We start from the raw sequence: 18,295 nt of genomic DNA, 5'->3' as shown, positions 1-18,295 counted from the left end.
CTATAAATTGATAAAATGAAAATGGTCATTTGAAAATTTAAGATCGAAGATATGGTTGATTTGAGATTTTCGTTAAAAAAACCCTATAAAATGTCAGTCGACAATTTTTTTTTCTCAAATCGTAGATTATGACGAGATAATCATTTTAGGAAAAAAATTTGGCCTACTCTGAATTTCGGTCTAGGAGTTATGCGCAATTGAGTTTTTTTATAGCGACAAAAAGGGTATGTTGTGCATGAAAATTAAACATGAAGGGTATTATGTACTCAAACTTAAAAAGTTGGGTACCATGTGCAAAATGGCAAAGTTGAGGGTACCACGTAAATTTTCCGTAATTTTTAAAGTAAATTCAAAAGTATGGATATCGATGGATACCCGCATCCGATCCGATTGTTTTGGATACCCGAACATTGGATATCCGAAACATTTGGTTTGGATATTGGATATCTAACTTCAAGATTTCTAATATGAATATCCAATCCGAACTAGCAGTTTGGATCGGATCCCCGATCCGTACTCTGCCTAAGTGCAAGTGTGTGCACCAATGACCAACAAAACAAAAATTCTTCATACAGTCACAACTCACAAGGTTATGTTTTATCAACCTATAAAGTTCATCCAGGGATATCAATCAACTTTTCTCCAACGCTCTCTTATAATACAACTTGAGTTGAGCATCAATCCAAAACCTGACTGAACGGACTGGATCAAAGACCAAAAAAAATATTTAGCTAGAAAATATTGGCGTATACAATGGAAAGTACAAAACGTCTGCCCTACAAGAAGGGAGAAATATGTGAATGCAAGAGTAAATTCTTCTATTCCCTATCTTCTACAAGGTATAAAGTTACTGTGGATAGGCCGGAGGCTGGTAAGCAGGTGCGACAGTTGCACCATAATCGTATGATGCATATCCAACCTCTGACCCATAGGAGCTACTTAGAGTAGTCCCAGCACTAGCAACACCACCACCTGGTACCCCATAATATTGGTCGACAGGTGCAGGTGGGGCCGGAGTTGAAGCCGGAATGTGGGCCCCACCATAACTTGGTGCATAAGTCGATGTAGCAAGTCCGGTATCATAGGTGGTCTGGCTTGGATAGGTGTACGGGTGTGGGTACATTGAAACTGGGTTCAGCCGGGATTGTGGTGTATGGTCCCTCCGAGCGAATGTTGTGTATGGGCTAGAACGTTTGGAGGGGCGGGTGGATGGTGTCCCACTAGGCCGAGCACCACCGGTCCGCTTGCTGTACCTAACTGTGGCACCCTTCTTATCAGCCTTGTCTTTCTCAAGTGCAGCAAGTCGCTTCCTTAGGTTTTCGATGGGAAACTGTTCCTCAATCTTATGGTCTTCTACACATTTGATGACAGCTTTGATGGAAATCATCTCCATACTGTTGGCTTCATCCTGAAGTATGAAGTATCAGTCTCTGTAAAGCCAAATTCATAGCAAGATGACGTGAGACCAACCCAGCTAACTATTAACCTTACCAGGTAATCGACTATTTTTAAAAGTTGCTACCCCAATTGGTTTACATACGTCATTTTCATATGATAACATAATCATGAGACGTCTCGTGTCAATGTTTGTGCACTTAGACGTAAGTTAGAAATAGTGGGCCATTTTTCTAACAACAATTAGCAAAGCAATATCATAAGCTGAATAAAGTAGGAGAACCAGATAGATGGTCATCGATGAACTTACAGTTGCTGCCGAACTATTACGGCCTTTCTTAAGTATATCCATGCAATTCTTTTTGGATTTCCGCAAAGCAGTCTTGAGAAGGGACACAGGCTGGAATCTCTCAGTGAGGCCAGACTCGAAAGCAAAATAAATTGCCTCAATTTCCTTTCCATCTTTCACCAGTTCTTCAATCAAATCTGCCATGAAAGATGATTTCTAAAGATCTTTGTACAAAGATAAATCTCACTCCTTATTAGTCTAACCCTAACCGTGCTAGCCATGTTCACTTGTTCAGTAAGAAAACAAGTTCTCGAAACATGATGTAATAACACTATGCTCCAGACAACAAATGATGGTGTAGAACTCTAGATGAGTACAACTTCCCACACAATATCGGTCTTGCATGAATTTCTAATTTTACTATGTACTTTTATAATGTATGTAAGAAAATTTGCAGATGCTTCGAAGGATGCCAATGCAATCTACAAGTAGAACAGTAGTAGAAAGAAAAAATTCATGCAGGCATCATTATTAGATTTGGCACTCAAGTCTCACAGACACAGCTTACAAAGGGTCAAAGGGATATCAAACAGTAACAGGCTAATGTCAGTCAAGCTTGAGCAGAGTCCCTTCTGGGCGAATGATTCTGTTTTTTTGGGGGGGAAATGAAGGTCCTGCTTACTTGCTTAGCCTTTCTTGTACTCCCTCTATCAAATGTGAAGAACATATTTTCACCGCCCCTATATTCCCTCCCATTCAATAGGTTCTTCACATTTGATATTGGATCGGGGTTTTTTTTTTTGGCAAATGTTATTAGTCAAGCCAATTACACTTTCACCCTTCCCTATTCAATACCCCACCACTCTCCACCTAAACCCACCCCGACGCCGTCGGAAAAAGTGTCCACCCCCTGAAACCACCATAACCTTGCCGGAAATCGCCTCTCACCCGCCAAAATCACCACCATCCCGCCAAAATAAGCTCCCAACCCGCCAAAATCACCACAACTCAACCAAGAAATGGCCCACTGACCGAGAACAAACCCCCGCCCATAAAATCCCTCCCTCACCCTCGAAAACCTTAAATCTAGGGTTTTTGAGGGCGGGAGAGGGATTTTCTAAGGGTGGGGTTTGCTTTTTCGAGTGGTGGAGGGTTCGCTCAGGGGACGGGGGAGGGTGTTTCAAGGGGTAGGGGCTGATTTCGGGGATGTGGGGGTCATTCCGGAAGTTTGTTGGAGAAAGTGGTGGTCAGGCAGATGTTTACGGTGGTGATTGGGGGCAAGGGGAAGGGTAAATCGAGTCGTGGGGTGAACGGTCAAGGGCAAACTGGTGGTTTGATGGGAGGTGGTAGGATTGGGCTAGAGTGGTGGCTGAGTTGGTTTGTGGTGGTATGGGATGGGTCGTGGACAGGTGGGAAAGGGTAGTAGTTGATGAGAGGTAGTGAAATAAGGGTAGGTTGGTATTGTGGTTGGGTAAATTTTTTTGAAAAGGGAACGTAAAGAATCTAGTGAACAGGCCAAAAAAGGAATACGTAAAGAATCTAATGACTGGGAGCCTGGGAGGGAGTATATGAGTATATCTCTACCGTAGTTTCACTGCCTGTTAAGCTGCAACTCTATGAGAATTCACTACTTTTGAGACTGGCTGGCACCAGCTCATACTCTATATTTACATAATATTCATTGATCATATCATGAACCCCAATAACAAGATCATTGAACTTCCTTTTAAAAATGTCACTGCCATCTGTGATCGGATCATAGGACTAACCTACCAGGCCTCTATCCCTAGATAAGAATAAGCTGGTGAAAGAATGGATGGAAATCCCACGGCCAACATCTATTTGACTCTCTACGCCTCCATTAATATCAACTTGAGGATGCATTACATCTATGTTACCCGGTTTGGTTGTGTCAGACACTCAGACATGCCACGACACAACATTGTAGCAAAAAAATTGAAAATTACACACAAAAACACGTATCTGACACGGTGTCGTATCTGACACTTGCAGCCACGTCAAAGTAACATGGCGTGGATTACAATGGTGCCGAAGACACTCCAAATTTATGATTTTATGATCCTTGTCTATTTTTCATATCCCAACGGCCAGCTTTGAGGACCTAGTCCATGGTATTAAATGGTAATGATTTGTGATCACCTAAGATTCCAAAGCATTTGTGATCACCTCCCCCCATTGCTATCCTGTCAAATGTTCTTGCTTCTATCCTCCCTCTCATTCCTTCCAAATTCAGTCCTTCAAAAGTGAGTGGTAGTAATAATTAAGTCAAGTCAATAAACTACTGCATACAGCTTGTCTGGATAAGGACAAAGGGAAACAAAATGGCCAATCCAAATTCCATTAATTTCGATAACTAATGAGAAGGGGTGAGAAACTGCAGATAAAGAGCAGAGGGAAAAGAAGGGTATTTCCTTCCCTACTCGAAAACAAAATTTCTACTCTGAGTGATTTGAAAGAACAATTCTTCCACCATGTCTCTTAGCATCGTCCTCCAAGTTTCTCTCTTTCAAGTTCTACGTACCTCCTATGTTACTCCGACACTTCACTTAATCGCGTGTCGCATGTCTAAATTTGAAGACTGACACAACACAACACAACACAACATGGCACGTCGACACTTACATTTTAGACCAAAAAATTAAAATTTTCCCAAAATATAACCATATTAGACAGTTCGACACCATTTCAGGCCCGACACTTACAGCTGAGTAGGAGTAACATAGCTTACCTCCATATACCTCTCTCCCTTTCATACTAGGTCAAGCAATCAAATAGAGAAATTCTCAACCCACTGCGCTCCCCTCCACTTCTCTTCCTTAACTTCTAAAATTGTAAATAAAAAAAAAAGTGAAATGGTCTTAACTCGTAAACATCCTATTACACAATAACATATTCATTTGCCAACAAGTGTGTGCATACTACACAGAAATACAAAGAACAAAGCCTTAACAATATTGATGAATAAATTACCCAAAGCACGAGCTTAACTACCAAAATTTCCCCATAATAAAATCTCCAAGCTGTACCACATATCAGCAACCATCCATCGAATTCGTCCTCAGCCTATCTCCACCAATACAACCATCTTGGTCTTCTTTCCCCAACCACTCTTTCACTTAACAGTCACTACCTATCGATTGTACTATTAAAGTGAAACAGATGACAAAGTTCATAACCTTCAATACGCATAGTATATCTTCGTACACTCCAACATCTGTTAGCACACTCAAATTTTATCAAAAGAATGGCCCTACTCTAGAGAAGATGCAAGGTACCAAGAAACCTAGCTTCCTTCCATTTCTATCAGTTACCACAATACCAAGTGTTTATAAACACAAAACTTGCCCAAATACTAACAAAACACACAACAATACGACTATTTATGCTTCGCAGAATAAATTGCATCCTAGAATACACAAAGCAACATAAATAGGGAGAAACAAAATTGAATAATAAAAGGCACCAAAAGTTGAGAAGAAAAACCTGCAATTTCATCCCCGAAAATGGGAACAGCAAGCTTAGCCATAACCCTCCTTCCACAAAACTCAACAATCAACCTCTTATAAAACTCCCTATCAAACATCTCCACCAACCCGAACCCCAAGACGACCTCGATAAACATAGCCGCCTCCGAATGCCACATCCCACACCTTCCAACACCATCACCCTCAGCAGCCTCATTATCCGCCACCTCCTTCCACTCCCTCAACACAGTCTCCGTCCTCTCCACCGCCTTTTTAGCAAAAACCCGACTCAAACCCGCCATCCCCACCTTCCCCTCCTTCAAATTCTCCGGCGGAAACATACTCCCAACCGCCATTGAACACGCCCACCTAAAATCAGTCATCCCAACCCTCTTCTCCCTCTTCATCTCCACAAAATCCCTTACGGCATCGACAATGAATCGTTCCGCATCGACACATTCCGACAATGCCTCCGTCATCTTCAGCCTTAACGTCGACGCCTCCCTCCGTTTCACCAACAAAAAATTGACCAACAATGTGGGGTCCATTCTACCACAAACCCAACTCAATTTCTCCGAAATCGACTCCGATTCCTCAGGAATCGTTTTCGTTGCTTCGGAAATCGCGACATTTTTGCGGGATTCCACAGTGGCAGAAAGAGAATCTAGAAGCTCGAGGAGGGAATCTTCGCGTTTTTGGAGGGAATCTAGGGTTTGGGTGAGGTTGGAATCTAGAGTTTGGAGGTTGGAATCAAGGGTTTGGGATTTAACGTCGAGGGATTTCTGAAGATTGGTGAAATTATCGATTAGGGTTTTGTATAAGTCGGTGTATTTAGTTAAGAGGGTTTTTTGTTCGTCGAGGTTTGAGAAGAAGGATTCGATTAATTGGGGTGGTGGGTTTGGCGTTGTTGCCGCCATTAATGGAGATGAAAGAAAGAGAAATGAATTTGTAAGTTAAAGTTCGTTGGAAGTGTGAACTGTGAATGTCAAGTACTAAGGTGTTGCGGACTTGCGATGATGATGATGATGATGATGATCGTTACAGAGTGAGCGACCGAGTGTTCTAAAAAGTAAACGCCACGTCGACACGTATATGTTCAATCTTCAGTAAACCGTTAAAATAATTCGAATTTTTAAAACCGTGGCAATTTGCCCCCTTATTAACTTTGTCCAATGGTGAGATTAAACTTTTAAGTTTTAATTGTAGCAATCAATCGCCTTAGCTTTGGCTAAAAGTGAAATAAACTCCATTGTTTGATTTCTCATGAAATTCCACCAAAATTAATTTTATTAACTAATCAATTATAAAATTTAATTTTTATATCCTTATAACTTTTATACAATATATAATCGTAATAGTGACGGTTGTTTTTTTATAATTTACAATTGTTAGACAATTTATTATGAATGTAAGAATGGTTTATAAGATTTTATCATATTTTTATTTCGTATATTATAGATGAATGTAAAATTATTTTTTAGGTGGATAATTAATTTACTTTATATAAATTAAAAAAAAAAACTAGTTATTTTTATGTCATATTAGTTATATAATAAAAACGTAAAGTGAATTTTTGTAGAGATTTAAGTAAAAATTAAAAATCGGGGTTGAATTTCACTTTTTGTACTACAATTAAAACTTAAGGGGTCTAATTTCACCATTGAACAAAATTATGGAGGCAAGTTGCCGCTTTCGCGTTTTTAAAACAAAGTATTTTCTCCGTTTTAATTAGGGATAATTATTTATTTACTTCTCATTTGTTGGCGCTCTATAAAAATCCTCGGACTTCTCTCTAAAAAAGCCCCAAAAACATAAATCCTGCCGCCTACTCCTTCCACCCACTAATCCCCCTTCTTCTACTACCCTTTCGCCGGAGATGGGACCGTCCCATGATCCATCTGCGACTTTATTTTGATTTCACCTTTTTATGTTTCTTCTTTTGGCGTCTTACCGATCATTTTTCTGTCTTTGGAGTTTATGGCGGTTATCTAACTTACTGGTCTATATTCGCCTCATTCTATCTGTTTCCCAAACCTTCCTGAAACGGTCTTACATGCAACTTAGGGGAGTGATTCTCCCCTTCTCCCTACCCCCGGTAAGACTATTTTATCATCTGGCATGTTCTGCTTTCCGACTGTCCTTGGATAGGTATAATCCATCTTTTTCAAGTCTTGGTGTTTTATGTGGTGTTGTTCATTGAACCGATATGGTGTTCCCCTCCTCCTCGCCCCCTTCCCCCACCTATCAGGATCCTTGGAATAGGCGTAAATCATTGTTTTCGAATCGTGGTGTGTCATATAGTGGTGTTTTTGGGATCGATATGGTGTTCCCCTTTCCCTCGTCCCATCCCCCCACATATCGGGTCCCTTTAAGCATGGGCAAGGGGGGGGGGGGGGGGGCACGTGCCCTCACGTGAAAAAAAAAAATCGAAAATCTGGAAAAAAAGAAAGAAAGACATCGACAAACACAAAGTCACAAACAATACAAACATACACAAATTAAAACAAAACACAAAACATAGATCCCAAATTCAACCACCACCTGCCGCCTCCTCCTTACCTCCGGCCATCCAATCGTCCATGTTCCACCTACCGTCTGGCGTCTACCTCACTCGCCTAGCGGCCTAGGTATGTGTTCTTATTAGTTTGTTTAATTCGATTAATTTGTTCTTGATTTCTTATTAGTTTGTTAATTTATTTATCTATTTGTGTAATTGTAGATTTGTATTAGTTTAGATTGATTAATTATCTCATTTTCTCAAACCCTAAATCACTCACTTACTTAGCAATTAATTTAGGTTATTTAGGAATTATTTGAGCTTAATTTTGTATTTTGGGTAACTATTGATGCTTTTGATTGGATATTCTTGCTTCTCTTGGTAATTGATGTGTTTTTAATAGAAGCATTTGGTTGGGGTGTTCAAATTCTTGAAAATCTATGTTGCTCATGAATATATTGCTGCTCAATCTCACCTCCTTGCTTATTATTCATAGGAGGCCGAATTACATCCAAGTTGGCTTTAAATTGTCTTTTCTCATAGAGCTTGAATTATATTTTCTTGAGCCTATTATTATTACTTATGCTTTATGTTGCTTGTATCTATCTAGCTTTGCTAGAATTGATGTGTTTTTAATAGAATACAATGATCATGTACCAAAAAATTTCACCTTGTTCTATGCTTGATGTGATCTTTTGATGCTTTGAATATTATCCGAACTGATAACTAATAGAACCAGGGCACATTAGGATTAACGTTTCACGGTTTTATTTGATCTTTTCATTTGAGAATCTCTTAATTTGTGAAGCTTACCTAATTATATTCTTTTTCATGCTTGCATACTCATAACAACTTAAATATAAACCAACCATTACCAAACTATGCAACTACAATGAAAAAAAAAAATCCACATAGACTGCTCCATACTATTTATGAAATATATTTCCCGAGTATGCCACCCCTTTACTCAAATCCCGAATCCACCCCTGCCTTTAAGGTGTTGTATGGTGCTTGTTTGGGTCTGACTGGTTTCATGTTTAGGTCTTTGTCTCTTAGCCTGGTTGCATGTTTGATTATCTATGTTGTTCTTGAGGTTTCATTTGGGTTTTTATGGTGGCCATGTTCGTTGGTGTCGGCGGGCTCTTTGATGCCGTAAATGGTTCTGTTGGTCGGCCGTTGTCTTTGATTGGAGTAGGTCAGAGTTAGAGTGGTCTTTTATTCTATTTAAGGTGTGTTTAGGTCGGTCAAGTGTGTCTTTCGTATCATGTTTCATTCCCCTTTTGTTTTGCACTTTTTCTTTCTATATTTTCGCATTTTGAGGTGTGTGATCACCCATAAACGATTCTAAAAGATGATTCATGTCAGCCGGTCCCAAATCATTTTGGGATTAAGACCATGATGCTCTTCTAAGGTATGTTTAGGTAGGTTAGAGTTGGGTTGGCAGTGGTGCTGGACGGGTTGGATACGGTGGTCTCCAACTCAACATCAACGCTGCTGGATACTTGTTTTTTGTTCGTTTTGTTCAAAATAATAGCATGTAATGTATCTATCCATATCTCTAAAAAACCTACTTCTCTCTCAAAAAAAAAACCCTCTCTAAAAACCCTAGCCACCATCAATTATACGGGGGCTCCTACCGATCATCAATCGATGGTAAGCCCAAAATCGCTTTATTTTTCAACCAATAATATGCAGATCCTATTCAATAATAGTCTCCTTTTCGGTGAGATCTGTTTTTCCGTCCCTTATTTCGGGGGTTTTCCATTTATTCATAGGTTTAGTCTCATCAGTAATATAGTCAAGAATAGTTCGTTGATGGTTCGTAGCGTGTACTTTCAAAGGGTGCAAGTGATTTGTGAACGATCTTTGAAACCAATCCGAGGTAAATTTTATCTCAATCAAACGAAGGATCCCCTGAAAAGCTATATGAAGATAGCGATAATAGGACGAGCCGAATTGTCAGATCATGTTTTGAGATCCCTATTTTATAAGAAAAATAGTTTTTTTTTTTTGTTTCTATTAGATTGGTTTTCGATTATTCATATCCTTTGTAAGTGTCGTATGACGCTCTATTAATGAAATGTTCTTTTCTTTCAAAAAAAAATAGGGTAGTGATACTTACGCGGGTGATATGTACTAATCCACGGACATTTGCTCTTACATGCAAATGTGGGGGCCACTCTCTCTAGGCAAAATTCCCATTTCTGGGTTGTTTTAACAAGTGGATTTAGGGTCACCCCAAAAAATAATAGCATGTAATAATAATGATAATAATGACATGATAAGTTTATTCCGATCTATGTTGGCTGCATTCTAGGTTGGTTCTCTATGGTGTTTATGGTCAGGTATTTAGTAACAAAAAGATAAGAAAAAAAATGTATTACGCGAGTAATAAGTGTAGTGTGAAAATCAATAGCCCTTAAAAATAGCAAATCGATTAAAATTAAATGGAATTATTTTCTTTCTCATGAGTCTGATGAAAACCGTAATATTATTCCCTTCATCTAGATTATAAGTTTAGATTTGATTATAATAGGGTCGAGATCCCTTACGAACTGACTTATGGTAATCGTACGAACGACTCAGATACATATACATAACGAATTGTGTATTCACAATCGTATTATGTGTATACCCGAGTTGCTGTTTTGCATATCCATCAAGCCCACCACCTCCCATCAGGCCACCATCACTCGACACCACCATCATCACTCGACACCACCACTGACCACTCATCCTAACCATCCAGACGACGACCACCATCCCTACCACTTGAACCACCACCAAAACCACAACCACCACATTTACAACAACCCCACCACCACTCATCACTAACAACTGTTGCCGACAATCACCCGGTCCAACGCTGGTGACTTTCCGACATCCTCTCTGCCAGAAACACCGCCATAATCCATCAAAGCATCACCCTCACCGACACACCTCTCACCGTCGAGTCGTCCACAAATGAGGTGCGGAGGTTAAAGATGAGAAGAAACGAGGCGTCAAAGATGGAGAATAGGGAGGGCAGCGATCAAGATGCACTGGCAAGAATTCACCGGCGTGCTTGGTGGCCATCGTCATTGACCACCAGCCACCGGTGGTGGAGAATAAAGAGTGTCGGCATTTTGAGTGTAAGGAGAGTGAAGATGGAAGGGATAGTGGGTCACGGTCTGTTTTATATACATGTAATTCGAGTAGTCCGTCTTATTTCATCCAATGGTTCGTACAGTTGGTAACGTTATATAGTTCGTACAAGTTCCTGATTCTCTTACAAAAAATAAAAAAGTAAACAAATGAATTGAACAAAAGAAAGGAGTACAAAATAATTTAGTCTGTATATAAACCACAAAGTAATCTGGATGTCGTGAGTTTATACTCAAATAATGAATATCACACATTCAGCCCTCCTAAACATTGAAAAACAGCATATAGATACGGAGTAACTAGTGTGTACGTAGAGAATTAATGCGGCAAATAGAGAAGACGTAAACATCATACGAGTAGATTATAGAAGCATAAAGACCGCATAAAAGGCAACCCCTTTTCCCCCTTTACGAATCTAAACTAATGTCTTCTCCATACCTCTCTTATTCACCTCACTCTCTTATCTTTACTTGATTCCCAACCTTTCCTAACCCATCCTACTTTCCTTCCCCTTACCTGTCTTGTATAATATTGGCAATCCACAAACACAAGTATTTCCTTAGAAAGCGATACGTCGAAGGTGATTCAAGTCATCGAATAATTATCAGGAAAACAAAAAAACACTATCAATATATCATGTGCCACCCTACAAAAAGGTTTCTTTTACCCAGCTTAGAGGGGGTGTCAGCGAGAACTAGGTCTAGGCGGCAGATCTATTATCGGCCACCTACCCTGCTCGCTGGTACTTTGGTAAATCCCCAGCAAATGGTGGATAACAGGGCGGCAGAAAGAGGTGAGGTGAGAAAGGTGTGTGTTTGCTCACCAACAAAGCATCCAGGATCATTTCGATGCAGGTATCATCATGCAGATTATGAGTGGTGCAGGATGAAAATGAATCTCAGATTGTAGTCATGAAAACCAACCCCGTCAAGGATAATACTGTATGTGATCGATCATAAGTAAATTATATTCAAGTTGATTAAATCTAATAGTTTGGAAATAGTAATACTCCCTTCAATTTAGAAATACTTTTATGAATATTATATGTATACACAGATTAAGAAGTATACCCAAAAGTAGAAATACTTGTGTACAGTTCGTCCTTGAGGTGAAAACAATACAGTTCGAAAAACACAAATATTTGTAGTACCTTTCAGAATTCTCATATTCATGTATACAGAAGGTATTTCAGAACCGAATCAAGTAGTTACATTTTATATTTTCGTTTGCATCAGGATAACACACCAAATGTGCAATGTGAAGTCGTGCATTAAATTGAAATGTTAACATTAATAGAAGTAATAATCATGATTGTGATTTGTAAATACCGATAAGAAATGTTATAACAGGAATATGGCTTAAAACACAAAATAGTTTCAGACATTTTGTTCATTTTACAAGTGAGATTTCTCAATCATATAAAAGAATGTGTTTCTTTATTATTTAGATAAGATTCTTGAGGAAATAAAAATGTACACATATCCCAATAAGACTAATTATTTACCTACCTGCATTTTGTACAACAATTACACCTGTTTGATGGATCTTGCAAAGCCCTTTTCATGCACAAGGCATTCGATTTCTTGTAGTGTACGCTATAAAAGAGCGAGGAGCATACATGCATTGTCCCTAAAACCACCGTTGGAAGTCCGACATCAATAGGGTGATGGACTTGCTGCTTCTTGTAACTGAAATAGATTAAAAAGTGATCCACGGAATCAATCTCTGTCTACCAAGATTGCTTACAGTAGGTAACACTGACATATCTCAATTCAGGTGAGTGCAACAAATACATGGAGACTTCTCTCTGACTGATGTTAAGTCTCAACTTAACATACAGGACTCATTGAGTCTAGACTCTAGACTTGGACAAACAGCTTTAGTTGAGACCTACGCTGGTTATTTTGAAAGTTGAGTTTGGGTGAATAAAACATAACACTTGGACACTTCATCTTATGCCAACTACATATGTCATTGTCATTTCACCAGAAAAACCATGGTAACACATGAGGAAATTACCATACTAACTAAAAAGTGCCTGTATGGCAGGCTGTATGCCACTGAGAGTTCATGACCCAAGCGTTTAAGCCTTTAAGCTTCAAGCGAAGAGAGATGCGCGCTTTTACACATGACAAAAAGCAACGGCAGATTGAAAAACCCAGTACTTCATATGTCATCGTGGAATCAGAAGAAAAAGGCAGAACAAGTATAAAGTATGGGCAAGAAAGGTTACTACAAGGGAATCGAATTGAGCTATGGTACAAGCTGAGTAGAAAGATCAACCAAAGAACCAAAATAGCATATGTTCAGCAACTCACCTCTGGATAGCAATTTTGATGAACTATTTTCTGGTTTCTGGGATTCACATCTACCTCGCATGATACTTTAGCCTGAGGAGGAATGGACAAATTACAGCAGATAATTAACATTATTGCCAATTAAGTAAACTTGAATGCAAACAAGGAAAACAAAAAAAACATAATTCCCATACCTATATGATTGATAACACATTACACAAACAAGTCAATGAAAGTAACAAATGGTACCCAAGAATGTCGCTAATGACAAAATTCCGTTCACAATCTCACTTTATTCTCTACAACAAATTCAACATTTACCCATCAACAATAATGTCATTTTCATATACTCCAATAAGCCAACTAAACTTCAAAATTAGACAGCTTTCTCTCAAAACATTTCATATTGAACTCAAGACTCTATTCTTTTCAACGGCGGATTTTGAAATTCTCCAGTTCCAAACTAGATAGACTTAAGACTGCACACACGTACTGCTAAACCTTCCCAGACCAATACACTAAATGAGAATCTCATTGACATTGAACTTTACAACATTAACTTAGTGAAACATTCACGTCACTAATCTAGTTTGTTTGTCAAGGGCAAGACTGTATAAAAGCATGCTTTTAAAAAGCCCTCAAACTTAACAAACATCTCATTCGTTAACTCGTGCAAATAGTAGTATATCTTGTGAATGTTCCGACTTCTCACAACCTTCAAGATCATATCTGACAATCTTTAAGCAAGTTGGATTGAGGTGAAGTGCGTCAATTTAGACCTTCAAAATTGAATACCCTCGCAGTTAATTCATTACTTATTCCTTCAAATATTCAAATAATGAACCAAATATATTTCATCAAAAAATTTAGCTCTTCACAATAACAACGCTCAAAAGCTTCAAACTTCGAACTAATTCCTTACAAATAAGATTACCAATAATCATATATTCAGAACTTTACGAATGCTCACTATTTTAAACCGAAAAAATTATCTCATTAATTAGCTAATTAAACAAAACTCGTATCTCATTAAATGTCAACTCTTCTAATGCTCCGTTACTTCAACACTTCACTTTCGCAGCGTATCACATGTCACACGCCGTCACTTCGATACGACATAATGCTTGGACACTTCATTTTAGACCAAAAACACGAGTTTTTCACAAGAAAATAGCCTATGTTGTCACACTCTAATCTAAACAATCAATCAAACAAACAATAAATGACAAACCTGAAAGGGAAATTTGACGAACAAAACGCCAAGATATCCATCAACAATCGAAACAGTATCAAAAGGAACAGAACCAGAAGCAAGATCCTCAATCAAATAAAACAAATCATGCAAAACCTCAAAACCATTAACATCAAGCGTAGCATTAACATACGACGATTGTCTAGCCCCAATTACACCACCATGCGACGATACAAACCCTAATTTCCTCCCTCGATACGATATCGCAACGGTCAACGATCGATACGCGAGCGAAAACATATCGCGATTACGAACCCTAAGTTGGAGAAAAAGAGAAAGGTCAAGCGAGGGAGGGTGAGTCCGAGTTTGAACTCGGATGTGATTGAGTTTGACTCGGACGAGTCGGAGCTCCGGATCGGAGGGGTATAATAGGTATATTAGGAGGGAGATGGTTAGGAGAGAGAGCGTAAAGAGGAGGATACGGAGGAGGATGCGGCGGAGGTTCGGGATTGTGTGGGGGTAGTATTGTAAAATTACGTAGGTTGGGGGATGTTGTTGCGGTGGTGAGGAGGTGAGGAGGGGTGTTTTAGTGGTGGTTGACATGGTGGTTGTAGGGGTAATGTAGTAATTTCGGTTAGGGTCCACTCTAGAAGAGAGGGAGAGGACCCATGGAGAGTTGTGGTGGTGTTAAATGTTGATCAAGCAGAGTTGGGCTGTTTAGTTGTTGTCGATTACTTAATTAATTAATTAATTAATTAATTAATTAATTAATTAACAATTAATACGTAAAATAATTACTTTTTGTTTTTATTTGGAAGTTTTTCTCAAAATAATGGTAAAAAAAATAAAAAAATTATGGATCGGTTTTAAAAATATTTGTCAGGTAAGGTCCACCAAGGATTAGGCATAGGTTCGAAAAAGAGTCCCTATATTAAAGAGTTCGATTTTCTACCAAAAAAAAAGTTACATCAGAATATATATTTTTGTTGGTTTGGTAAAATCATTAAGATGTAGTTGTGTAGTTGTTGATCATTATTCATTACCTTTGTGGTACTAGGGGTGGGAGATTTGTGGTTACTTTCTTTTTATTGAACAATTGGTCTAAAATTATTGAATACGCCTAAAATTATAGGCATATCGACATATTGTGTCGTAGTTAGGCCTATGACTTTTTACTTAAAATAATACTCCCTCCTATTTTAGATAAATGTCTCATTGTGGGGATGACACAAGAATTAAAGAAACTAGTTTTAATCCCGTGCAAAAATTGCACGGTGTTACTTGTTAAACAATTGTTATTATTAAATTATGAATGGAAAAAATGTAGAAATATTGAAATTCAAATATACAAAATTATTAAGTAAGAATATCAATCGACAATATTTAATATAGTAAAGACAATAACATTAATACAATTGTTATTACATGAGACAGTTTTACACGGTGAGACGATTTAGTTGTATATAAAAACAACTTACTTATTAGTATTAGATAAATAGTTTATTTGTAGAAATGAACCATCTCACAGGGTGATCCGTCTTACTCTATAATTCGTGTCAATCAAAATAGGCTCAATAACAAACTGTTGACTCAAAATCTAAATAATGATTAAAATAGGTTTAAACAACCTCAAACTAACCCATTAAAATCCCAGTACATATCGCCAAAGGCCCCACCTTCACCTAATAGTAAATTACCAATGCTATTCTAATATACTTCCAAAACATACTTCACACGCCTCTTTCTCCCTCGCTCTCTCTCATCAAACACATCCCCACCAGTCACCGTCATTATATCACTCCCTCAAACTCATTCTCTCACTTCCGTCTCAATTTTTATCTCTCGTAAATCTCATGGATTCATAGTCCCTATAATTTCTCTCTAGAACCCTCATTCTTTAAACAATATATCATCTCCTTACTCGATAATGTTTACCCAATTGTCAATCTCTCTCACTATCAGCTATGTTTGTTTCATTTTTTGTTCATGTTTTTGTGATTTTTTTTCTATTCAATTTCTCATAGATCTGATGGTTATTTTTTTAAAAGATTTTTTATTTTTTAAAAAATTATTAGTGAATATCATAGATCTAATGAGTATTGTTTTTTTAAATAAAATTACTCAATATAGGTAAGTATGTGTTTTTAAATAATATTATTTTTACTTTATTTCGTTGCCTATATTACGTTTAAATTATTATTTTTATTTATTTAAAACTTATTTTCATTAATTTAAAAAAATTCCATATTTTGAATGTAATCTTCCCCTTTTTTGAAGTTTTTTTTTTTGACAAAACAATAGAGTATTTCTAAGAACGAAAATCAAATCTATTAAATATAAATTACTTGGATATTTTCTGAAGAATATTTATCAATTAAATTCCTAATCTTATTTTACTATAAGTTTTTTATGGTTTAATGGCATGTTTTTCCTATATTGAGTTACAGGATTTTTAAAGAGAATTTTTTTGAAATAAATTGTTAAATTTAGCTTTCGGATTTTTTTGAAGATTTTAAAACAATTTTTTTTAAAAAAAGTAAGTAGTTTTTAGATGTTAAATATTTGTAATCACTTTCTTGAGATCATTTAAAAGAATTAGATGATATTAATTCAAATTAGATTAGCTTAGATTATACGGAGTATTAATACATTGATTTTATTATAAAAAACGTGCAAAATAAACTCAAAATCGTTTTCTTCGGAGTAATTTTTTAGATTTGAAATGGGTGGAGGAGAGGAGAGGAGAGGAGATGAGAAGAGAGAGGGTAGTTAAATGGTGTATAGAACGTGGTGGGTTCTATATGTTGCCAAATTTCTGAAAATTTTCAACCAATGGGAAGCCTTGAAAAAACTTGACTTTTATAATAGGTAGATGAGTTAAATAATGTAAAGTATTGTGGTACTGTGAGATAATTGGAGAGAAGGAAGATATTGTGGGTAATATTGTGAGTGAAGTGATTAAAATAAGTATTGTTGTCGAGTGGGGTGGGGGTATTGTTGTGGGTTGAAATAATTAAAATAAGTATAAAAGTTTAACAAAAATAGACAATGGAATATTATTGTGAATAGACGAAAATGAATAATGGGACATTTATGTAGAATAGGAGGGAGTAACACTTTACCACGCCATCAAACAATTTCTTTTTGTTGAAATGTAAGTTATTATACATTATCAAGACGCGAAAGTGGTAATTAAGCCCCTTAACTCTGTTCAATTGTGAAATTAGGCCTCATAAGTTTTATTTGGAGCAATCAAGCCCCTTAAGTTTCACCAAAAGTGAAATTCAACCCCATTTTTTAAATTTTCACAAGAATTTTAGTTAAAAACATTTTATATTAGTATTAAACAATTTATTAAATAATAAAAAAATTACTAATTGCAACTATAGGAATTTCTACATAATTTATTAATCATTGAAGAATACTGTTACATACATATTTAGTAAATGTTTTACAATTTATATAATATTCATACATATATAATAAGTTGTCTATATATAAAATTCAAAATAAAACAATTCTCAATATTTAATATAAATATAAAAGTTCTAAAATTATAAAACAAAATATTTTATGTTTGATAAATTGTATTAAAAGTGATTTTAATAGAAGAATTTGGTGAAAATTATGAAAATGGGGTTGAATTTCACTTTTAGTGAAACTTAAGGGGCTTGATTGCTCCAAATAAAACTTATGGGGTCTAATTTCACAATTAATCAACTATTTGCAGCACAATAAAAAAGATACAGAACATTATAATGAGGTAGGTAATTCACGTATTGTGCTTCAGCTAAACATCGTGCGGTACATTCCCATTGATTCTCCATATACACACTTCCATGATTCTCTTCATACGTACCCCCGGCGCAATAAGTAATGATTACAGTCTACATTCATTCCTCACTTGCCATAATTGATAGATCAAAGCTGTTATCACTGCAGCAACCATCTTCTTCTATAACAAATTTGATGAATCTGTGCACAGTCCACCAATGA

At 37.0% G+C, this 18,295-nt stretch overlaps 2 protein-coding genes and 1 long non-coding RNA gene across 3 annotated transcripts; 1 reads left to right on the top strand and 2 right to left on the bottom strand.

Annotated features, from left to right (window-relative positions):
* Positions 1-595: 595 nt before the first annotated feature.
* Positions 596-6,220, bottom strand: LOC141605947 (FRIGIDA-like protein 4a). The gene is made up of 3 exons (XM_074424881.1): positions 5,189-6,220; positions 1,706-1,881; positions 596-1,408 (listed from the first exon to the last, which is right to left on the bottom strand). Exons 1-3 carry the CDS (start codon positions 6,084-6,086, stop codon positions 848-850), a joined length of 1,635 nt encoding a protein of 544 aa, XP_074280982.1. The 5' UTR covers positions 6,087-6,220; the 3' UTR covers positions 596-847.
* A 1,347-nt stretch (positions 6,221-7,567) lies between these two features.
* LOC141605945 (uncharacterized) lies at positions 7,568-9,663 on the top strand. Its single transcript, XR_012526537.1, has 2 exons — positions 7,568-7,796; positions 8,070-9,663. It is a non-coding gene; the product is annotated as an uncharacterized LOC141605945 (long non-coding RNA).
* Positions 9,664-12,162: 2,499 nt separating this feature from the next.
* LOC141605944 (uncharacterized) lies at positions 12,163-15,006 on the bottom strand. Its single transcript, XM_074424880.1, has 3 exons — positions 14,339-15,006; positions 13,129-13,200; positions 12,163-12,498 (listed from the first exon to the last, which is right to left on the bottom strand). The coding sequence occupies exons 1-3, from the start codon at positions 14,900-14,902 to the stop codon at positions 12,466-12,468; spliced, it is 669 nt and encodes a 222-aa protein (XP_074280981.1). The 5' UTR covers positions 14,903-15,006; the 3' UTR covers positions 12,163-12,465.
* Between the last annotated feature and the right edge of the window lie 3,289 nt (positions 15,007-18,295).

Source organism: Silene latifolia, chromosome 10, assembly GCF_048544455.1.
Source record: "Silene latifolia isolate original U9 population chromosome 10, ASM4854445v1, whole genome shotgun sequence".
Taxonomy (NCBI): domain Eukaryota; kingdom Viridiplantae; phylum Streptophyta; class Magnoliopsida; order Caryophyllales; family Caryophyllaceae; genus Silene; species Silene latifolia.
The sequence above is the reverse complement of the archived record's forward strand: the minus strand, read 5'-3'. Positions and strand labels throughout refer to the sequence as shown.